The sequence below is a fragment of the Apus apus genome, chromosome 2 (genome assembly GCF_020740795.1).
Source record: "Apus apus isolate bApuApu2 chromosome 2, bApuApu2.pri.cur, whole genome shotgun sequence".
Taxonomy (NCBI): Eukaryota; Metazoa; Chordata; class Aves; order Apodiformes; family Apodidae; genus Apus; species Apus apus.
In genome coordinates this window covers 87,496,872-87,509,297 of record NC_067283.1, presented here as the reverse complement: position 1 = coordinate 87,509,297, position 12,426 = coordinate 87,496,872, and the positions used below count along the sequence as shown (strand labels likewise).

At 44.5% G+C, this 12,426-nt stretch overlaps 1 protein-coding gene across 10 annotated transcripts in view; it reads right to left on the bottom strand.

The window, feature by feature from the left end:
* FHOD3 (formin homology 2 domain containing 3) overlaps positions 1-11,438 on the bottom strand; it is a 383,220-nt gene extending 371,782 nt beyond the window's left edge. For all 10 annotated transcript variants that reach the window (XM_051610566.1, XM_051610567.1, XM_051610573.1 and 7 more), the window contains exon 1: positions 11,196-11,438. In XM_051610566.1, coding sequence (XP_051466526.1) covers positions 11,196-11,360 — 165 coding nt within the window. In that variant the 5' untranslated portion in view covers positions 11,361-11,438. The remainder of the gene's footprint in view (positions 1-11,195) is intronic.
* Positions 11,439-12,426: the final 988 nt, after the last annotated feature.

Here is a 12,426-nt window from a genome sequence, read left to right as displayed (position 1 = left end):
AACACTAGGAGATGCTTCCTTCTAAAATAGACTCATGACAAGACAAAGACTACAATGTTTCTGAAGACTTTCAGGCTCAACCCACAAACAAATTGAGGCACGAGAAAATAGCAAATACAGAGTATCAACATCTTGAGATAATCCTGTCCATTTCCAGATTTCAGTCTTACTGCAGGGTATTGCTTCTCCAAAGGGCACTTTTTTGAGTACTGATCTCTTCTATTCAGCAAGTGAAATAAAAGCATCAGGAAAACTGAACTCTGAAAATCCTAATAGTAAAGTTCAGAAATGTAAAGTTATGGGCATACCCTAGGTCTATTAGGAATTCACATTCATAGCCATGCTGGCTTTTTCCCTCTGTATTTCAAAACCACAAATAAGTAGTCCATCAAGACAAAAGGATACCTAAAATCATCTGAAGCATGCAGTAGCATCTGAACTGAGAAACAGTTTAAGTCTCAGAAAGTATACTCCTCTACCTACTGAAATATCAGGATTTTCTTCCACAACATTCAGCTTCATCAGAAAAATGGCTGATTTTCCTTAAGCCAAAATTCAAACTACATGAAACTTAATTACAGTAATGCACACGCATAAGGCAGAATAACATTCAGTAAAACCATCATACAGTAGCTGAAAAAATACTGCTGACAAATTATTTTTAATTAGCCTAAAAAAAACAACTGTAGTCAGCATGTAAACAAAAACAAGTTACCACCTACAAGGAAATTATAACAAATTTAAATGCACTATTTCAATAATTCAAGCTCAATTCTACTAAAAAATGTGAATAGTTCAGTTGGAAGGGATCTACAATGATCATCTAGTCCAACTGCCTGAGTACTTCAGGGCTGAGCAAAAGTCATAGCATTTTATTAAGGATATTGTCCAAATGCCTCTTAAATGCTGACAGGGTTGTAGCATCAACCACCTCTCCAGGAAATCTGTTCCAGTGTTTGACCACTGTCTCATTAAAGAAATGCTAATGTCCAATCTAAACCTCCCCTGGTACAGCTTTGAACCACTCCTACATGTTCTGTCACTGGATACCGGAAAGGAGGGATCAGCACCACCTTCTCTACTTTCCCAATCTGGAAATCAGACATAAATAAGCAAACATAACGAAGACTATTACAATATAAAAAGAAGGGTGCATAGGACAGGAAGAGAATGCCTAGGTCACAGGCAAACAAAACAGTGGATACTCAATCTAGAAGAGTAGTACTTCTTTCTGCCTCCTTGTACAACCACAAGACACAAACGTCTCATGATGTATAATCAAAGCAGAACAAAAACAATCACAGTGAAATGAGAGTCCTTCAGCTGTGACCAGCAATGATTTTTGCAATACATTAATAATTTAGAATACTAACATGGGTTAAATCAGTCTGAAACTAAATACCATGTTTTACTTATACTTTGCTTTTCTAGTTGTGAATAGAGCCTGCATACCATACTTGAGGTTGCTGGAGAGTTACAGGCCTTCTGTATTTGCAAGAGAAGCTTAACTCAAGCTGTAGCATGACACAGAGTACTTGAAAGAACTATGAAAATGAGGAAGAAGCACTTATAGAGACTGAAAACATAAACAGACTGATTTGCTCTAGCAGTACCTTTTCCTCTTCAGGCACACTTTTTTTTTTTTTTTTTTTTTTTTTTTAATTGCACACTTTCAAATCATATTACGGTTTCCTACAAAGACACCCAAAAGAGAGAGCTAGACAAAATCTGCCTCATGAGGGAAACTTTTTAAATTCAGAAGGCACTAACAGCCATAGGACCAACACCCCTTCATAACAAGACGTGGGTAAGTCTGCAGCTTACCTCCTTTCCTGAGCACTCACTGCTATCAGGCTTCTCAGACCTTGCACCCCTTTTGCAAGTGACCAAGTTTTTAAAAAAATAAGAAAACACAAAACATGCCCGTGGAAAAAAAAAACAAAAAACCCACAAATTCATTTATGCTGGATAAATAATGGTCAGCCACCTAAGTGTTCATTACCTATGAGTGATAGACACACCAGAAGAACCTCACAGCTTCAGAAATCTCCCCTTCCAAAAGTTGCATGAGATGGCAAATATTTCTTTCTTCCCCTTGTTCCTTATTACCTCTTCTCCAGCTGCTCATCAACTTTAATTGCTTAGGCCCTGCGGGATTGCTATGTCTCAGGTGCAAAGCATAAACCTCAATGAGTATTAATTCTCTGCCCGGCAAACCTGGGAGGGTGTTCCCCAGTAGAGACACCAAGACCTCCCATAAAGAGGGCAGAGGACTCCATCCAGATTATTGCAAGCCAATTCCCTCACAATGCTAGAGATGAAGCAGGGGGGGAGGGGGAAAACAAAACACAAAGCCTTTGTGCATGGAGCCAAAGGTCATGCTCCAGGGACAGCTGCTGCAGTATGGTAATAAACAGAAAGTAGATACATAGCTCTTTCCATTTCTCCACTTCCCATAAAATAACAAGTGTTTCTGAGTACTAGAAGTCTATTTATGTCCACCCCACAGCTAGAACAGGGTCATCACTGGTGCTCTGGAGAAAATTCAGAACTTCTGTTTCACCTTGACAAAAACCAGGCACAAGTCCATGTTCAGCATTTCACTAGAACAAAGGAGATTCTTATTGGTAACCTGATTGCATGCCCTGCTATTATGCTTCTAGCTTGCAAACCCTACTGTAAAATAGCCTTGTAGTAGTGCAGTAAGAAAATGGACAGGATGCTCTTTTTCAGCTAGCCCTACCTTGCATATGACCCTTGGATGAGCAGCCTAGCTGGCACAGCTGCCTACTTTGCCAACTCCCAAATCATGCCAGGTGAGTCACAATAAACGTGCTGAGCACCCCCACCAGAGAGACACCAGGAACTTCATTTCCTTGCTGGTGAAAAAGCTTAGAAACAAAATACACCCAGGTAGCTCACCAGCAGCTGAAGCAGCTACTTTACCTCTGAAGCTGTTACGTGTGGCTGCAATAGCATATTTACAATTCTAAAGAAAATACTTATTTTCTCAATGTCACTTACAAAGGTTGCAAGGCTCATTAATAAATCTGAGGCAACTAGCTTCAAAAATCAGTGCTGAAATTTCTTGTATTTTCATTTTTTAATCAATATCAACGTTACTTACAATTGTCTTTTTAACTGGCATAGTCTGTAGTTTCTAAAAGCAGAAGATAGCACAGAAACCAAGATAAAGGCATAACTCCCTTTTCTAAATAAAGGAGTAGAAGCTATCTGTAAGTGCATTTTATTCCAATATAATCATGCATGCTATGTGCAAGCGGAAAATTGTTTCACTTTATCTGTATCAACAGAGTTAAAGCAATACAACTGGCTTATCTTCAGCAAGAAAAAGATCCAGCTTACTATTTTCCTGGCTGATGCCCATAAGGCTTCAACCCATACACACCCCTCCACTGCTGCATGTTATCACGTGTACCTGTATTGACTTTGTATTACAACTTGTTTATCTATGCAGATTTTTCTTCTCTTGCTGATATCAAGATTTTAACTGTTAGTAAACACTAGGCAACACTGTACAAGTCTCATTTTTTCAAGTATATACAGAGTCTTAAAAATCACTTGAGAACTAAAATTACAATGAGATGAAACTGCTTTTCCAGTCACCCCAACTTAGCTATTCAGCCTACTGAGCACTACCATGTCAAGTGATGACTGATATGACCAAATAATTAATAATTATGTTTTGCCCTTTTTTAACCAATAGTGACTAGGCATCCAAATCAAAATCGGCAATTTTCTGGGACTTCGTAATTCAAATAAATATCCCACTCACAAAATGGATAGTCAATTTAGAAGTTATGACTACTAAAGTCAAGTAGTCAACCTTAAAGTAAAGAAAAAGTTCTAAGGCTTTTTTTGTTTGTTTTGTGGGGGTTTTTAAAGCATGCTTAAAATGCAGGGAATGCCAGAATTACTTATTTTAAAATGCTTAGAATTGGAAACTGAAATGCAATTTGAATATATGTGTTAAGCTGATGACATGTGGAAAGTGAACTTTCAAGTCTCACCTTTACTTCAGTAGTTTCACATGCCAGATGGTTGCAGATGTTTCTAGGTAGATGGGCCTAACAAAGAGCTCACCGCTACTTTTGTCCCAACTTGTTCCTCTGTTAAAAATATGCAACAACATTCCTTGCTGTTTTATTAATAACAGTAATACAATATAAAGTTAGTATTAGTATAATGAAATCCAGGTGCGAAAATTATGACAGAGGTGTAGCAGCTGGCACTCTTTTCTCTGAGCCAACAAGGTACTATCCTAGCACATGGGTTCAGCCTACCGAGGCACTGCTTACCAAGGAAGGTGGTAAGACCACTCCAGCCTGGACCACTCAAGGTCTCTGAAAAATACATGGCACTTTTTGAAAGAGTAGAGGTACCAACCTGTCCTGGCTGAATTCCATTATAAGAGCAGTGGACTGCAAAACCAAGTAGCATTGTCATAGGTGATAATGTGATGGATGGTCCACTTACTGCTTTGCATACAGTTGCACAAGGGTGCACTCATCCTCACAACCCAGTGAGTGAGATCAGACAGAAAGGGGACTCTCATTTAGACCCTAATTACACGTGAGGTAGGATAGTTGTGCAAGCACAGGAAAGAAAAAGCTCTTCCTGCCAGTTTTTAGAACTTTTGTTCTTATTTGATGCATAGGAAGAGGAGATTGCAAAATGCCAGGTCCCATGCCCCTCTCTGACCATTACTCCACCAACAGAAATAGGGTGAAACTGACTCAGTCTCTTGCTGACTGAAGCTACTGGCAATCTTCATATAGCACTTTAGGCAGAGTTCAGAGGAAAGGAGGTTGGAAGAAAGGAGGTATCTACAAGCGGTTTTGAAAGAAAACATTGAAATTTTTAACTGAAAGTACAAGACTTGGAAGTAAGGTCTGCCTTCTTCCTATTCACCTCCTTCGTTTGATTACAAACCTCCAGTAAATGTATGGTGATGCAACTTTCCAGATGCTGCATCTGACCAATACGTGATTTTAATATTGAGTGGTACCCTGAGAACTACCTGCTGACATCAGGCTTGTTCCCTTCATTCTTGACACTGAGCTCTATAGAGACTCTTGAGCTATGAGCAGCCAAAACAAGAGACTTGCAAGACAGAAGTGTCAAATTCAGGAACTAGACCACTGGAATGGGTATGTTCCCCTGCTTTTACAATATGGCTTTTAAGCCTTGATCAAACAACTGAACTATAAGTTGTCCAAATTATAACTTGTCAGAAGAACCCTGCAAGAACTTAAACGCTTTATCACTGAATCTTAGAGTTAGAAGGGACCTCGAAAGATCATCTAGTCCAAACCCCCTGCCAGAGCAGGGTCACCTAGAGCACATCACACAGGAACGCATCCAGGCAGGTTTTGAATGTCTCCAGTCAAAGAGACACCACAACCTCTCTGGGCAGCCTGTTCCAGTGCCCTGACACTCTCACAGCAAAAAAGTTTTTTCTGATGTTTACGTGGAACCTCCTATGTTCCAGTTTGCACCCATTGCCCCTTGTCCTATCACTAGACATCACTGAAAAAAGCCTGGCTCTGTCCTCCAGACACTCCCCCTTAACATACTTATAAACATTGATGAGGTCACCCCTCAGTCTCCTCCAAGCTAAAGAGACCCAGCTCCCTCAGCCTTTCCTCATAAAGAGATGCTCCACTCCCTTCATCATCTTTGTGGCTCTGCGCTGGACTCTTTCAAGCAGTTCCCTGCTCTTCTTGAACTGAGGGACCCAGAACTGGACACAATATTCCAGATGTGGCCTCACCAAGGCAGAATAGAGGGGGAGGAGAACCTCTCTTGACCTACTAACCACACCGTTTCTAATGCACCCCAGGATGCCATTGGCCTTCTTGGCCACAAGGGCACCTTGCTGGCTCATGGTCATCCTCCTGTCCACCAGGACCCCCAGGTCCCTTTCTCCTACACTGTTCTCCAGCAGGTCAGCCCTCAACCTCTACTGGTACATGGGGTTATTCTTCCCCTTATGTTAAACTGCTGGAGACTAAGCCAAACATTTGACAGTTACTCCATATCTGCTGTTCAGGTACCTCTGCTCCTTGAAAGGCCCACACCACAGGAGATAACTGCTGGAGACTGAGCAGCTTTTCACAGTTGTGCTTTTGGATGGGCGTTTATACTCCCCCCGAAGAGTATGTTTCACACAGGACTCTGATGCAGCTCGTGCTTTCAAGTCAAAAGACAGCTGGATCCTACCTCCTTTGCCCTGGCAAGCACTTCCCTAGAAAATTTAAGCACTCGTAACCACTGTGTGTGGCAATCTCCTAAATCACAAGATTTTGTCAAAACCAGAAATACTCAGCTATATCCAGAAAACTTTGGTAACCTGTTGCAGTAACTGTTCTGTTAAATTCCATCTTCTCTTGAAGGATGAGAAATGGCTGATGTTCACCTGTCTCAGGGAGAACATGAAAGACCTGTCTTGACAGGCCTTGACTAAAATATTCCCCAACCACCCAGTCCCTAACCTTCACAGTGATCCTTACAGAAGGCATCAGCTAGTTTTCTCTGTCTGTGGATTCATTTTTCCAGGGACAATGATTTTCCACTTTCTATCTTCTATTCTTCAGCTTCCATGACCAACCCAAAAATGCTCTCCTCAGAGAATGGCTGCTCTTTTTACCCCTAACTCCAGCAAGATCTGGATCCAAACCATCCTCTCTTCAGCTGCTTCTGCCTAGCTTCTGGGCACCAAGGCAATTCCTCATGTCACTGTGTTTCAAGTAAACCCAGGGAAAAGGAGCCAGTTGGTAGGTCCTCTGGTCTCAGAAAAAGCTGAAATTGATGCCAGGATATAGCCTGGCACTGAGTTCAATGCCAGAGCAGAGCTCCATGCCAGGACACAAGCCAGCGGAACGGTCCCTGCTATCAGTTTATATCACACCATGACCCAGAGTCAGTCCTGGCTTTACTCTAGGGCTAAATCACCACAGCTGAAGATGGAAATCTGGACGGTTTCCTTATGAATGAATCTCCCAAATCCCTCCAGTGCTCATTGATTTATTTGCTTATACCATTATTTTATGAATGACACTGTTCCTAACTACAAATTCTTGGAAGAGATTTAAACAGAGAAGTTGCCTCCAGTTTTCTCAAATTTACCATCCGTACAGCAGTATATTTCCTCTTTGCACCATGAACACCAGTACACCATATGCATCATGAGTTGTTTTTTTTGTTTGTTTTACATTATTACACAAAGGATTTCAGTCACATTTGCTTGATAAATTAGACAGTGTGATTTCCTGTATTATTGTAAACGTGTTTCTTACGGAGCTCCTCCCACACTGAACAATCCTGTGGGATGTGAAAACAGAGTATGGCAACACACTCAGCATGCTGTAATTATATGAATAAGTTATAATGAAGATCTCTAAAAAAAGCACACCATTTGACATCGGCCATGTATATATATCTACTCTCCTGGACAGTCCTGTGTCAGCAAGTCATAAGTATCAAGTAACTCAAAGCAATTCAAAACCAACAAACCCAAAGTACCAAATTAGACTCAAAGCACATTATTGGCACTGGGCCTGAGCCACAAATTTAGATCCAGTTCTGAATTTTCCCAGGTTCACAGAAATGGGCAAAAGGGACATCCGAATTCAGAGTCCAGACTAGATCAGTTCTTGTTCATACGACAGTAAAAGAATCCTCAGAAAACAAAGCAGTAGAAGCCAAATCCAAAACGGCACCTTGGGCAGTCAAATCAATGTAAGCAACACACAAAAGCTGTGCAACGTGGCTTAGTTTCACAGCAAGAATTTGTAGATATGGCTAAAGACACTGTAACAGATTTTGTGGTACTTCACTGCATCAGCAACCAAGACGGTGTACCAATATCTAGCATCAAGGCACCTGAAACCACAGGGAATGCCCAACGCAACACCAGCTGCACACACAAGAAAGAACCAAGTGAAATCCCAGGTACAGTAACCTGCTTCATCCAGAGACACAGCTACAGGGAAAAGTGTGTGTACAGAGAGAAGGGGTGGAGGTAGAAAGGGTGAGGGAGGAGGTTACAATCAGGCTCCAAATTCCAAGAGAAAGAAGGACTGCAGACAACTTTATTCTCAGTTTTCCCTATCAACAAGTTTTGGTGATCCACCTCATCCAGATATGTGATGCATTAAGCGTGGTAAAGCCCATCCTAGGCAATGTTCAGAGAACTCATTCACCTAACTTCTCTGTGCTCCTCCACAAGGATCTAAAATCATTGCCACTCAGAAGACAGTCAAAGGATCTAGACTTGCATCTAGACTCAAATATACTTGCCAGTTTAAAAGGAACAAGCAGTAAAACTGATAGAGTTGTACTTCCAAAGAACTGGAATAAAGAAATTATGCTCTTTGAAATCAAACTATAACATTGTTGGTTATCTACTAATGACATACTGCAACAGGTCAGAAAACCAAGGCATTTTTCATTTGAGTTTTAAATGGTTAATAATTGTTTCTAATATTTAACTTACAATGACTTGCAATATACAAGTTACTTTATTAACTATAAAAATACCATCATCACTACAAATTTCAACTCTGTGATGGTGAAACCTGATATCCACTGAAGCGAGCTGGATTCCTGCTACCAACTTCACTCTCTCAAGTATATCCCACAGCAGTGCATCACGTACAGAATGTACACACCAGATGGTAATTTGAAGGCAGCAAGTTGGCACTTCCATTTAGAGAATAAGCGAATATTCATCCAAGTCAAAAGATAGTAACTTAGAAATTAAATAAAACTAGCATTGATCATTCTAACTTGCTGGCAAAAAACAGCCAGAAGAGTCAGATACCAGTGTTGCTACGTATTTGAGTTATAAACTCCGACATGCATTGCAAGTTGTTTTGCTCTAGACACCACCAAGATGCTAAATTCAGATTTTCAAGGTAATTAATCAATCAAACCTCAAATATATTAACCTGAACTGACACCAGAATTTCAACATATGCTGTTCTTTGACAGCTGCATTCCTCAAATCACTGCATTTGTCCTGATCTCTGGGAGAAAGGGAGCAAAATCCCTCTTGGTCAACTAATGTGGTGAGCGTCTAGGGAACAGGTGACTACAGTCTTGAGAAAAACCTGCTGAAAAAATATCTCCACCTCCAAGAAAGAAAACTGAAAGCTTACCTTTAAAAAGCAACACAAACCAGTCAGCTCTACAAAACCACACAAAGATGTAATGCCAAACACAGAAAGGCTGCAGCAAGTGCAGACAAATAACTAAGCTTTCAGTATACCTACTTAAGGTAAAAAAGTCTAACCAACCCTTGTTATTCTTAATTGCAGAAGCTAAGAGAAGGCCAAGAGACATAATTAACAACTCTAGAAATAGGCCCTGATTCTGAAAACACAAAGGCAACTGTAACCATGCAAGCAGATTTCAATGAGCTTGCCCAGATCATTAAAACAGCAGAAATGAAATGTTTGCAAGAGTCAGAACCCCAGATTAACAAGTCACTGAGCCAGGAACTGCTTTTAGCAGGGCAGCTATCTCCCAATAGCTGGTTTTACAGCACCACTAGAGACTTTTGCCATCTTTCATCCAAAGCCTGGTAAGTCTAGTTTCCAAACATTAATTTTCTGAAACATACTGCACACTGAATCACAGGACAGGAGTTGAACATATAGAATTAGCTTTAGATTTTGGGTGGCTCCCAAATCTCTAAATCTGGGGGTTTTTTGGATTAGTATAGGGATATTAAAAAAAAAAAAAAAAAAAAAAAAAAAAGGACAATATTCAAAGCAAAGTAAAAGCAAAACACAACACTGTGGAATACTCTTGAAAAGAAAGTTAATTTAACTGTAAATCGAGATTTAAAACTGTCTTTTTATTTACTTCATTAGGCATCGAAATCCATCCTGCCCTTCTTTTAATTAGCTCTGACTCCAAAAAAAAGCCTCCCTTGAAAACAATGGGACCAGTCTCTGAATTGGGGATGACCGAGCACATGAAAACAGAATTGACCCAGCGCACCAAGAGCTTCTAAAGGTTTTGTGCATTAGGCAGAGCTCTGCTCACTGGATGCTGTATCCTTGGCAACTATTATGCAAGAAACAGTTCTAAAAATGCAAAACTTCTGTCTGCTCTAAGAGCTTTTCTCTGAAATACTTTTATAGGGGTTTGGATGTCCTTAAATCTGAGGGCACACACAGCCCTTTGTCATCTTCCCACAAGCTTCCAAGAGCAAGCTATAATACAAGTGATGTTAAGAGAGTATTTTCCTCCTGCTTTATCAGAGCAAATAAAAAAGTTTTACAACGTTTACTTTGTTATTGTATTTTTTTTTCTGGGAAGAAAAAAGAAGTGGGTATTTTTCCTTTCTTCTGCAGTGAACTCTGCAGAACTAATGTGAAGATACAAGATAATAATGAAGGGACATTATTATTATGTCAATCAATGGCATTGCCTTGAAAACTGAAAATTCGAGTATCATGCCTGGGTGCCTGACTTCAAGGGCAGAACTACAGATGCCAGCCTACTTATTAGAAGGAGTATGCAAGAAGAGATAGGCAAGAGTTGACAAGGGACGTGGCAGTAACATGCTGCAGCTCTTCAGAAGGAGGACTATCGGTACCAATTGTTTCAAGGGCAGCAGACTTTGCTATTTTTACCAAAGCCCTGGCTGTAACTGCCTGGCTCATTAATCCTCACCACAGCACAGCTCGGATCCTGGCTGCGACCATGCCTCTCACAGCTCGGCTATCCTTAAACAACGCTATTCCGCAATATCCCCAGATTTTCAGAACTCACTAGCAAGGGACAGGCATGTAATACTCGATACCCAGCTAGGGCTTTGGTTTCACGGAGGGTTTGAGCAGCTACAGCTAAGCTGAGGCAGTAGCTGCCCTCGGGGGCATTTGGGAACACACGGGAGCAACAGGGGAGCCCCGCCGACACCCCCCGGGCCTCTCCCCAGGACTTCACGGAACATTCACGCCGCCGGGGACAGAGGCAGCGCCAGCGGGGCACGGCAGCCGGCGGGGAAGCCCCTCCGCCGGGCGCGAAGCCCGGGCTGCCGCCCCAAGAGGGGCCGGGGGCCGGCTGCCGCCTTTCGGCTCGTCCCCCCCCGCCGCCGCGCCCCCGCGGGGAGGCCGCTGCCCTTCGCCCGGCGCCCACCGCATCCCCACCCTCCCCCGTACCTTCTGCGGGGCGCGGAGGAGGCGGTGCACCCCGGCCAGCTGCGTGGCGAGCGGGATGTCCTCCCGGAAGGTGTAGAGCGGCGGCCGGGTGGGCTCGGGGAAGTTGGTGCTGTTGAAGGGGTCGGTGTCATCCAGCAGCTGCACCCGGCACACCAGCGTGGCCATGGCGCATCCCTCCACCGCCGCGCCCGCCGGAGGAAAAGGGCACCCCGCGAGCCGCCGGCACCGAGCGGCTGCCTGCGTGCCCGCCGCCGGCTGCAAGCGGCGCTGCCCGCACGGCCGCAGCCCCCCCCGGCGCAGGCTTGCCGGCCGGCAGCCTCCCGGCTCCCCGAGCGAGCACCGGCTGCCTTCACAGCCGCCGCGCTTCGGGAAGGCGGCCCATCGCCCCTTCCCCGCCGGGACCCACGAATGAGGAGCGCTTCAGGTCGAGGAAGGAGACGGAGGAGCCGCGGGACGCAGGCGGAGCGACGGCGGCAGCAGCAGCTCCCCCATTCCCGGCCGCTGCGCGCCGAGCGGGCAGCGGGACTGCCGGGCCGGCACGGGCTGCCCCGCAGCGCCGGGCGCAGGGCGGCGGGCGCCCCCCCGCGGCCACCGGCGGCGCCGTCTCCCGCAAGGGCGCCCGGGCGGGCCCCTCTTCCCCCGGGCCGGGGAGACCTCCCTGTGCCGGGCGGGAAGGAGGGTCTGCTCGGGATCCCCCGCCTCCGCCGAGCCTGGCGGAGCGGGAAGAGACAGCGATCGGGGCCGCTAAGCCTCTCCCGCTGCGACGGGGGAGAGGGAGGGACCCTTCCTCCGCAGCCCTCCCTCCTGCCCTCCTAGGGCCGAGGGAGCTTGGCGTCAGGGTGGGGTAAGGGCCGCCGCCCGGGGGGTGACCCCAGCCCCGGGCATTGCGTCCCGCCATGGCCCTTCTGGGGGGAGCAGGTGAGAGGGGGTCCCGGGAGTCGTGAGGAAGGGGCTGCGCAGCGGCTGGGGCGGGCAGGGCCAGCCCCGCAGCCCTGGAAGTGCGGTTATACTGGGCTCTGCCTTTGTGGCAAACGTCCTGAAGGTTTAGAATAGTATTTATCCAGTTCAAATGAAGCTTTAAATAATGCCTGCTTGCATTTAACAACAAAAAAAAAAAATAAAAGTTACAATATTTGTAAACTGACCTGAAACCTAGGTATTCAACCAAGAGAGTTGGGTGGGTTTCTCTGTATTTGTGCACAGCCCTCTTTGCCATTAGGGTTTTACACAG